Source organism: Cyclopterus lumpus, chromosome 17, assembly GCF_009769545.1.
Source record: "Cyclopterus lumpus isolate fCycLum1 chromosome 17, fCycLum1.pri, whole genome shotgun sequence".
Taxonomy (NCBI): domain Eukaryota; kingdom Metazoa; phylum Chordata; class Actinopteri; order Perciformes; family Cyclopteridae; genus Cyclopterus; species Cyclopterus lumpus.
In genome coordinates this window covers 16,478,321-16,489,616 of record NC_046982.1, presented here as the reverse complement: position 1 = coordinate 16,489,616, position 11,296 = coordinate 16,478,321, and the positions used below count along the sequence as shown (strand labels likewise).

Below are 11,296 nucleotides of genomic sequence, written 5' to 3'. Positions count from 1 at the left end.
TCCCTTTTCTTCACTTTTAGCGCAATTGTTGACTAAATACCTGCAAAAATAAAGACACCAGTCAGCCTCAGCTCTGTGCTAATTATCAAATCATAGGGTGATAAAATGCTAAACTAATTTGGTGGACATGGTTCCAATTATACTATTTTTCAGAAGACGAATATCAGCTACAATAACCATGCCAGCAGCTTGAACCTCAGTGTAGAGTTGTGATTGTATTCTTACACAGCTATGAGTAGTTTTTTGTCACTCTGCTATATGATTTATTAATAAAGCAGCGCAGCCAGTGGTCCCCCAGCAAAAAGGCTTGAAGGTCCTCTTCAGTGTTGATGTAATGTTCATTGTTAACGTGAAATATTGGTATTCCAGAAGGCTTATTGTTTCAGTGCTGGATAAAACAATATTTCAAATAAATCCATTGCACATCTGTTTACAGTTGTGACAGAAGAAGAACATCTAATATTTAATCCTTATCAGCTCATATGTACCCACTGTTTTCTATTATACGCAATAATATATTGTTGGACATTGCTGTTGTTATTTAATGTTATTGATAGACTGCTATAACATGATTTTTATTATATAGACTTATAAGTGTTATAACATTTTTTGTAAGAACTGATATATTTTTTCTACAACAGCATGTGAAGGCAAATACCCAGTACATGGAACAAATTAACTGCTAATTAAACCAATGAATGACATTATATTATCCCACTGTAATGTTCTTATTTCCTGGAACCAAACCAACGGGTGTCAGCTAATTAGCAGAAAGCACAACCTTGGGAGACGTACATCTTTTCCCCTTGAAATTAACGAACACAACAAAAGGATTCGCATCATAGAGGTTACATATTGTAATTTGTGAATCTGAAGTGCATTGTTACCTGAAGAGGCTTGTTTTGATGCACTACTGGGGGGTACAGTTAATTAGGTTGGCAGAAGTGTTTTTTTCTGGGCTTAATTACATAAATGCTCAGTGAAACCATGTTTATACAACACAACGGTGATGTCACCCAGTCCCAGCAAATACAAACATGTAATACTGTATATATTTATCTTTTTTGTTTCCCCATTTTGGATTTAAGAACATGAGGTTCTCTAATCAAATTGGGCTTTTTTCACTTTCCTTTGTTGACAGCTCATCTGTAGATGTGATTACATTATTTTGAATGTCACAGAACTATCTCAAAGCTGGAAGATAAAAATATTCAAAGGGTGCTAAGCTATTCTTAATTATGAATTACATGTTAATGCAATCAGCTCAAAGTGAGTGGGTGGAAGCATTATTTTGAGAGGAAAATCATCAAACAAGTCTATCAAAGGAAACATATGCTGTATTTCAGGTTGTACAGACGAATTACAGCTGGAGAACTGTACATTAATTAAGAAACCGTAATACAAGGGAACAGAAATGTGTTTGGTATGAACAGATGGCTTTTAAGAAAGAGACACTAACATCAAACAAGGCATCTTTTGTATTAAAAAACAACTTCAATAAAAAAAAGAAAAGTTCAAGTTCAAACAAGTAATATAAAAAGTAGCATAAAACAAAGAAAAGATGTAGCTCTTTTTGCGCCACAGAGAGCCGACCGCTCAGCCGCTGCCCCGTTGAGCGCCATCAATCAGAGATATGCTCTGAATGTGGGATTTAGCACCTTTAAGCAACATGTTTTGGACAAAACAAGCAGTGAAGAACAAAAAATCCTGCAAAAAAAAGGCTGCACAAACACTCCCCGATGTAAAGATGTAGGAGATTTAGGCCATCAGCAGTGTATTCGCATCCTTTCAAACATTTTATGCTTCAAAGGTTTTTGGGACAGTATTTTCTCTCAAATCCGGCTACGTCAAACTTCCGCAGGCAGCCTTTGTAATTCATGAAGCGGATCTTTCCGAAAACCTCTCTCTCTTTCCAACCCTGGTCATGGATGCCACAAATAGACCACATACAACCTGCAGGAGGGGGACACAGTAGGGAGGACATGAATGTGTGAGACAAGTATATTCAATGATTCAGTGTCAAACTGAGAATTTGATCTGTCCTCACCGACAAAGCCATTGGGGTCCTGGCCATCCAGCTCATAGCGATCGTTTAGGTATAGAGCGATTGAGAGGGCCTCCTCTGGGGAGGTCGTCCACTCCAGAATCTTTTTGGCCCAGTACATCCTCAAGAAACCATGCATCTTCCCCTCAGTGACCATCTGGTACTAATGGAGATAATGTGACATAAACAGCAGTAAGAAACAAAGTTTTTTTCGATAACATGGACTGCTGAGCAACGTTCATGTGAATAAGTCGGCACCTGAGCACCGTTCCAGAGTTTGTCGTGCGTCGTTGCTTTCTCCAGCTGCTCCCGCGTGTAGAGATACGCCCTTTTGTCTTTGGCATGATCTTTCAAGGTCTTCTGAGCCCACTCATACGCACCTGAGTAACACAAACACACACACACACACACACATAATTTATACACACACATGTGTTCCAATAATTAGTGCTAAAGGTATTTAAATCAATAAAACAACAAGGGTGCCAAATTTATGCACCTGCCTACTTTTGTTTAACTAATTATTGCACACTTTCTGTAAATCCTATAAACTTAATTTCACTTCTTAAATATCACTGTGTTTGTCTACTATATGATATATTTAATTGTTATTGCTGTTCCGAACAACTAATGATAAAGGAAAATCTTGAAAATGATCAGGGGTGCCCAAACTTTTTCATACCACTGTATGTGTATATATATATATATATATATATATATATATATATATATATATATATATATATATATATATAACATACATGTATATATAAATAATACATACATGTATATATATATAATATATAAATATAATATATATATATAATATTTATATACATGTATATATAAATAATACATACACACAGTGTTGTCAGTTATATATTTTAGTTTAAAATGTATATATATATATATATATATATATATATATATATATATATATATATATATATATATATACACATTTTAAACTAAAATATATAACTGACAACTTTAGGAGCTGAATCATTTCAAACGTACTCTACACGCAATCAATTTAGAAATGTAAACTGACCCTCTACGGAGTCATATTTCTTGTTGTAGAAGCAGAAGTTGTCCGTCAGCTCTCTGCGCACAACCAACTCCTCGATGAAGGAGGCGACCGAATGACCTGCAGACTTCCCACTGTGCTGAACTTGCGTCGCCACACGCTGGGCTGACAGGTGGCCTGAAGAGGAGTAGGAAGAAGAGATGGTTGAAGAGCATGAGAAAAGGCGGACATAATAAAAGGCAATGGTGAAAGAGTTGGAATGAGTATGTTTTAAAGCTAACCTACACTGTGATCTGGTGTCATTCACTTTAAAATAAGGAGTTTTAACATCTCAGCACGTTAAATAGCAGGCCCATGTAAATTAAAACACAGGTATGCTTATGCCTTCTGGGTGTCAGTGACAACCAACCTTTTCATAAAACTTGCAATGGAGAGTTTGATAGCTGTCTTAAGCAATTATTCAAAAAGGGAACAATTGGAAGTGTTTTATGTTATAACAAAAAGAAAAAAGTTGACAAAGCTATATTCTGGTGTAAGAATCAAGTTTAAATGGCTGTGCTATGCAAGTACTTATATTGATATACTGTATCTGTTGTATCCATTATGAGTCAGATCGGCGTGAGATCATGAAAGCGGTTGTGAAATGTGCAGATTTTGTCTTTTTGGAGGTTAGAGCTAGCTTTAAATGAGAAACTGAGGTCTCAGGAGCACCTATATTGATCTTTGTGGGACATATATCAACCATTTGGGGACTTTTAAACCATTCACAACAATAGACTTCCAGAAGGTTGTAGCGGTGAATGTCTGAAGCCTGAATGCAGTGGCTGAAGGATCTTTATCTTCCTCCAGAGAAACACAACGATGTGAGTTAACCGCTGATTCTAGGATTTTAGACAGACAGTGAAGCCAACATAAAGGCCAAAGTTGTTTTGGTCACAAGTGTATAAGTAAATGTGAGTTAATACAGGGTTGCAGCAAATGTTTTTGAAAACCATTTCCCCCTCCAAGACATGCATTCAATTCACACCCACACATCTTCTCATGGTACCACTGACCAAAGCGGATCCAGGGGGACAGCTGGCTGAGGGCAGCGGTGTTTGGGTCGTTGCGTTTAGTGTCAAACAGTTTAAGGCGTACATCAATGAAGGACTCCAACATGGCCATCCCTGCTTTGGTGCCTGGCTGTGCCCACTCCGTCTCTCCTACTGCTCGGTCAACCTGCAGGGAGGCCAGGGTGTTGTCCCAGTCTACTGGCTGTAAGGTGAAGGTGGGAGAAAAACAGGACAAGCAATCAGCAGCGGTCACAGCTGACCGTTACGAGCTAAAATATACACTCTGGTTTTGTAGAACTGCAAACTTCAAAGAGGCAAAGTTGTGATCCTTTCACTGTGCTTATGGTACAGGAGGCTCATACTAGTGAATTGCATATAAATAACAGCATTGTGGTAAAAGTAAACATCCCTGAAGCTTTAATATCTAGTGCTGGGGAGGAAATTTAAACTTCGACTACTTGTATTCACTCATCAATAAATGATGTGCAGAGGAGAGGACAAAGGAAATGCTTTATTGACGCAATCTTGACTTTGAAACTCCCCTTTAATGAGCTTACAGAGGATTTTTTCACTAGTATCGATTTTTGAAAACATTGGCATTGATTATTTTTATGAAAAGACAAATTATGATCCCGTTGTCTTAACCGATCAAAAAGTCCTGAATGTGACATTAAAACATAAAAGCATGACTTCTTGTTTTCTCTTTACTATAGCATAATAACTTTTAATCAGAACAATTTGAATGTGCCCTTCACTGTTATGCAGCACTTACTTTGGCAGTTCTTGTGGCTGTGTGGGCGTGTCTCTCTACCAGAGGAAACTCTGTGAGGAACTCCGGCAACAGTTTTGTGATTTTCCCTCTGATCGTCCTGGCGGCATACTCAAGCTTAGGTGATGCGACCCAGCAGGGGACAATATTGTGGGCATCCACCTGTAAAAAGGATAATTAAGTATTTCATTCATATAATAGATTAAAAAAATAAAATACTGACGGTAACTCACAAGCACAAAAAAAGTCAATACATGTGAGGGAGGTCATTTGCCTCATTTATGTAAATATGTATTTATTTGTAAACAGGACAAGAAATGAAGCACGGAAATAATAATTATAATGAAGAAATCCAACAAAATATCAAACTAACAAATCCAAAATGCAGAGCATCATATCAACACTTTCTCCCTCTCTTGAGTAAACGTGTGTACCTGTATGAGGGGAATGTCCTTTGGAAGAGTCTTTTTAACATCCTCCAACCACTGCAGTGGCTCTCTGAGGGGGGTGAAGTCGGTCACCACTGCCCCCAGGCCGCGGTCAGAGACGAAGCCAGGGAGAATGTCCCCCGCTGATCCATGCAGCAAGTGGAACTGGATGTTTAAGGCTTTGCATTCCTGTTTGGTTTGGGCAGAACAACAACGTTGAATAAGATGGTTGTGGGTGAAGGTGACAAGAAACTGGATCTCATGTGTAGGATATATTTGACTTGTGTGCCTTTTAAATGCCCCCTAAACCACCATACTGTTTGTAACTACAACTACTCTGTGATGTTTTTTATTACTCACTTCACTTTAGCTGCAAATATTTTCATTATTGATGATTCTATGAAACATCCATTACAATTATAGTCCAAAATGCCTGTGCCTGTTAATGAAAGCTATGTCACCAAATTGATGGTATTGGCCGACCATATAATATAATAAAAGAAGGCAATTTTAAAGCGTGAACAAGAATGTTTGGCATTTTTTCTTTACTTTCCACTTTAACAATGAATCCATCATAAAATAATCAGCTATAATATTAACAAATAAAACAAGTCATTTTCAAATGACCAAATAGAGTTAAACGTATAACTTATTAATAGTTTACCTTTTTTTTTTTTTTTTAGAAAAGCATTTTTTTCGAGCATTGCAAGTGTTTGGTGGCATTGCTTAATCTGATTGATGTACTAATAGAAAAAATGCATTATAATGTAGGACAAGCAAGTGAATCGACTAATGCACTTTTATGGCTATACTCTGTGCAATAAAAAAGAAAACAATGATGTAAATACCGTTGCAACTTCTTCCAGACCTTTCAGCATGAAGCTGTAATGTCTCAGAGTGGACAGTTCGGATTTTGGGACAACTAGGCAGACACAGACGTGTAGAGGAAGGTTCTCCTTCAAAGCAAGCTGCTGTGCATGAACCAGGGCCCAATTATCTACAACATGGAGGGAAGCACACACAGAACATGTTATACAAGCCAGTAAAGGCCTCTTGTTGCTTCACTGTTGGTTGTTTTATGCGTTCACCTTGTACTCGGTGGTCTCTTAACATCCAGTACAGGACACCCTCGGAGTCCCGCTGTATCTGTTTTGTGTCAGATAAAAGGCGGAGGCGCTTTTGGTTGAATTTCATCTCCTTGTTCTCGGTCCTGTTCTGCTTCAAAAGGTCCTCCAGCCAGCCTCCAGCTCTCTTGTTCTTCTCCTCCTTCACGGGAGCCACCTTCCGCTGCTTAGCACTGGGCCCTTTAGCAGCAGCAGACGTTGACTTGCGTTTTTTGCCCGACATGATGATGATGATTTGATCGGTGAGTGACTTGGTCAGGGGGAGAGAGTACTGACGCGGGTCTCTGATTACTGTGGACAAGACAGGTGTGCTGCAGCAGGGGTACACCACAGTAAACAATGGTGTAAAGACTCGTAATAACACGTGTCCGTCAACAAAACATGACACAAACCACAACATAAACAAACAAGCTTCTGTTGGGAGACAGAATAAATTAAGAAACACTATACACGTGAAATGAGAGATAAGGTCGGCGACGCTAAGCTAAAGAACGTTACCTCCTCCAAACGCAGAGCAACATCCAATGAAGACAACTTGAAGTACTCAGTCTGAGTCTCGACAGTATTTTCAAAGCCAACAGCAGGAAAAGGCGGCCGACGTTTCAGCAGTCACGTTGCGAGAAACACGTTGCAACCTAGCTACATGGTTGTTTTGTAACACACTGTTTTTGTTGCATTCTACTACATTTCCCAGAATGCAAATGAGCCTGTCTCTACGGGGCATGCGCCGTGCTAACTGTTCGTCCCTTAAAAGGGACGAACAGTTAGCACGGCTGTCAACTAGCGTTAGTGTTGTATGCTTGTCGCGCTGTAAAGTATGAACAACGGGGATGTTACAGCAGCTCGGGGGAGAAGACCAGTGGTTCCCGACAAAGTCGACATGTCCTTAGGTAAAGTCTTCGATAGTAACCTAACCGTTACTAGAGTAACGTCACTACAGTTAGCTATAACGTCAATGTTAGTTAACTGTTAGCTGCTCAGGAGTGGGAGGAGGCACGTCCATGTCGGATGCTAGCTCGCTAAATATATCACATGTGAGCACTCAGACAGACGCCTCTGTTTATCATTGATTATGTGATTTCATTTAACAGATGACATCATCCGGCTTAACAAAAAAGAGCAAAAGTTAAAAAGGAGACAGGCCACTGTGACCCGCCGACCAGTCAAAAAGACGGGCCGTTTCAACCAAGGGAAGGGAGTAGCACCAAGAACAGCCGGACCCGTCCAGAGAGGTTTGTGCGGACGCTTTCTCGGCTGCTGTTTGCATGATTGATGACCCCTTTTTTCTTTTTTTTCCGGAACAACTCCGTGCATGTGTAATGTCGCTAATAATATCGTTGCCAGGAGGTGGCGCGCCCCGAGGAGGAGCAGCTAAATTAAGAAACCGAAGAGTCCCTCCCCCACCTGGGCGACGACGGGGTCAAGGGGTTATCACGGGACTGGCAGCCAGGCGGCCAGCTGCCCTGCTGAAGCGACTGGGTTCAATTAACAGAGCAGCAATCAACCAGGTAATTGAGGACACACTGGTGCACAGCAAGATGGGGACATGTTACTGATGGTACACAAGGCTATTGGTCTGATGCCTCATTGTAGACAGCTGGCATCACTGGCATGTATGCTCAGTTCTTATTAACGGAACAGTAACGAAGTGGAAGCGAACATTTGCTCAGGACTCATTAATATACGCCCTTCCTTTTAGACCCTGTATCTAATGATCTATGGAGTCTGTATGTGAGGATGTTGGAGAGCCATTTCCATTTGTGTCATTCAGTGTGGACGTTCAGTAGGAAGTCCTTTCTCCTGCTGAAATGAAAGGTAGAAAACGCATCAGATGTTTTATAAAAAGTAAAGTTAAACAAACTGAGGCACAGAAAACCTAAGACTGAGGCAACAGACATGTGGGATCCAGAAACAGCAAACTAACTGCTTCTCTAAATCCTGTTATTGTTATCTATTCATTGTTAGTAGGGCTCAGAATTTCATCATGTGCGATTTAAACTTTGAACCGCCGTCAGCGTTAAAGGTATGTTTTACATACTTGGTATGTGGTTATGACTTTGGAGATTCATTGCTTGTTCTCATTGTTATGAAGGTTCTTTCTAAATATTTCCAAGTGCATACAAATATTTAGTTTGTTCTCTTAACAATAAAGTGACTGTTGTCGTCTGTCCCACATTACTTTCAGTTTTTTTGTATTAAGGCCCATCACACTTTATTTCAGGCAGTAATAAATGGATACAGCACAGTTTAATTTGTATTAAACCCAGTTTTATTGATAACTTGTGAAAAAGGTAATCTCAGATTTTAACTTATCCTCTACCTAAACATTTTACACTACCATGAACAAACTGTCGGCTCTTGCTGTCTCTTTTTTTAGAAGCGGTGCAGCTTTTCCAAAGTGTCTTTTTGGTTGTACTGCATCTCTACTTCTCTGCACTTCCCTATTCAGAAGATGAGACCGAAAACAAAGCCTTTCAATCAACGTACTGAAGCCCCGTACAGGAAGCAAGAGGTACAGAGGCGGCCGTACAGGCAGCCGGAGCTTCCGATAGGTCAGAATGCTACATCGGTCCGGAGACCATTTCAGCTGCGACGACGGTGAGAACTCCTTTTATAAAAACGTATACTGTCTAACAGCACACTTGCGCTAATGTGTAGTTTTATATGAACACACAGAATTGTGGCCAAGAGACCAAAGTCAGGGTGTCTCTAGCTATGTCATCACACACAACTCAGTTTGAAGAGGTCTAATATAGAAAGTAGTTTGCTTTCAAATGTGTGTAGAGAAATGAAGAGTCATCTAAATTTGTTTGATTGTATGGCATCACACACGGTACACTAAATGCACAACTGTATATTCATTACTGTTTTTGTGTTGCACTCCTGCAGACCACTGCCACCTGTCCAGCAGACTCGCAGGGAAGCACGTCAGGCCACATTTCTTTTTCACAGAGGACTCGAGGTACTTGATGGGTTACGTTATCGAGAGTTGTTAAATGTAATGCTTTTACTGTTTATTTGGGTTGAATCTATCTCTAGACTAAATCTAAATGTAAGTATATCACTTTGTGTATTCCTCTTGTCCATTGCTCCACTTTACAGGTACAGGCCCAGGTGCAAAAGACAAATCCTCACAGTCCTCCAGTCAGAACTCGGCAGTGAGTATTCTTGGAGGTCGCAGTCTATTTGGACCCTTGTTGTTAAATTGCTTAATTACCTTATCAGTCAATGGCATGTCTGAAGAAGAGAAAATCGCCCTGATATTCATCTATGGTAGTGGAAAGAAGACTATTTGCCATTTTATAGTCTGTGTGATGCAAAAAAATCATGTGTTTATCCACCAGGTGGTGCACATCGCCAACCAGCAGTGGAATCTTGACTGTTTCAATTGAGAACCCCACAGCCAGGACTCAGCCTGAGTAAATATCACACAATCCCTGCAGAATCTTTACACATTTAGACTTTTTGACATCATTTAGAAGATTTATTTATTTGTATATAATAGTGTAGGTATCGTGGTGTATTGTATTAAACACACAAGTACATTTGGAAATGTGCATGTTGGTTATGACTTCCACACAAGACTCCGCCAGATAAAATTGACTGACTTCTTCGTAGGCCTCCCTCTGCTTGGACCCTGCATCCCCCAGCGGCTGTCTCTGCTCCGGTTAAGATGGAGATAGTGGAGAAGAAAATACCAAAAGGAGTGCCTCTGCAATTTGACATCAACAGTGTTGGGAAGCCGGTGAGAGCATGCTACTTATATTTCTGTGTACTTTTAATAGACCGGCATAGGATTATTTTTTTCCAAAGATTGCTCAATAAAGTGTTTTAACGACTCTGGTGTACTTTTTCTTTCTCCAGCAAACAACAATCACCCTGAACGAGAGATTCCGCATCCTAACAGATCAGCGCTCCACCACAGAACAAAGTGGCAAAGGCAGCCGATTTGTTAGCGTTGGTTAGCCGGCAAAGAGCCGGTTTGTCCTTCTCGGATTTATGCGGTGAACCCCAACATCCTGATGGATGGGATGTGCTGACCCCCTGGCTGACTTTACTCCTGGAAAGGGAGCATAACAGTGGGACACAAGTCCAACATGCACAACTGTGAGAAGTGTGTCAATGGAAGACTTTGTTTTTAAGTCCCCATTAATTTTAAATTTTCCATGTTCTTGTACTCCACTGTTTGTATTGTGGATGTCCTATACTGGGAAAGAGGGAGCTTTTTATTTTCCCCTTTGGACTTGGATCTGTTGACGCATCATGAAGACTGTTTGGAAGTATTTCTTTTCAGAGAGGACCGCTATGCATTTGTTCAGGTGGCACGTATGTTCTAAAACCTCTTCAGAAATTGTTTTGTAACGTTTCTTCAATAAATGAGTTTCTTTTAAAAGATATGGTCAACTTTAAAGCTTCAGTTTTTAGCACACTGAAACCAAAAAGCGCCACCCTCCTCCTGTAGTGCCCTCTGGTTGTAAACACATAAACCAACCACCTGCTTCCTGTTTCTTTGAGGAGCATTTAAAGTATCCAGAAGGTTCAGTAACACCTTCTGCACCTGTATATCCTGGTGTTGGGTTCATGGGACGCAGGAGATTCCAGTGCTTCATCAAGGGCAATTTAAGATGGCTCATACTACAGGTACTTTACCAGGGAACAATTACAATGTATTGTTATAAATTTAACTAACAAAAGAAACTGACATATTTTGGAATCTGAATATTGCTTTTATTTAAATACATTAAAATTTGCAATGTAACAAAACTATTGGCATATGAAATTCAAACACCATTTAAGGAACAGAACATGGCTCACTTCATTTTTCTGTGACTAGTGTCAGTAACACTAGGTT

At 40.0% G+C, this 11,296-nt stretch overlaps 2 protein-coding genes across 4 annotated transcripts; one reads left to right on the top strand and one right to left on the bottom strand.

Annotated features, from left to right (window-relative positions):
• Positions 1-1,317: 1,317 nt before the first annotated feature.
• cpdp (CPD photolyase) lies at positions 1,318-7,265 on the bottom strand. Of its 2 annotated transcripts, none has more exons than XM_034556527.1 (10): positions 6,943-7,265; positions 6,409-6,755; positions 6,169-6,317; positions 5,327-5,509; positions 4,896-5,054; positions 4,127-4,325; positions 3,096-3,248; positions 2,303-2,424; positions 2,048-2,207; positions 1,318-1,953 (listed from the first exon to the last, which is right to left on the bottom strand). In XM_034556527.1, the coding sequence occupies exons 1-10, from the start codon at positions 6,963-6,965 to the stop codon at positions 1,805-1,807; spliced, it is 1,644 nt and encodes a 547-aa protein (XP_034412418.1). In that variant the 5' UTR covers positions 6,966-7,265; the 3' UTR covers positions 1,318-1,804. The 2 variants fall into 2 exon arrangements, with proteins under 2 accessions (XP_034412418.1, XP_034412419.1); XM_034556528.1 differs by having other exon boundaries at positions 6,409-6,735; positions 6,943-7,152.
• LOC117747111 (UAP56-interacting factor-like) lies at positions 7,177-10,841 on the top strand. 2 transcript variants are annotated; one of them, XM_034556530.1, is made up of 9 exons: positions 7,177-7,334; positions 7,536-7,676; positions 7,789-7,952; positions 8,897-9,042; positions 9,334-9,406; positions 9,547-9,602; positions 9,789-9,863; positions 10,063-10,189; positions 10,309-10,841. In XM_034556530.1, exons 1-9 carry the CDS (start codon positions 7,262-7,264, stop codon positions 10,408-10,410), a joined length of 957 nt encoding a protein of 318 aa, XP_034412421.1. In that variant the 5' UTR covers positions 7,177-7,261; the 3' UTR covers positions 10,411-10,841. The 2 variants fall into 2 exon arrangements, with proteins under 2 accessions (XP_034412421.1, XP_034412420.1); XM_034556529.1 differs by having other exon boundaries at positions 8,894-9,042.
• Positions 10,842-11,296: the final 455 nt, after the last annotated feature.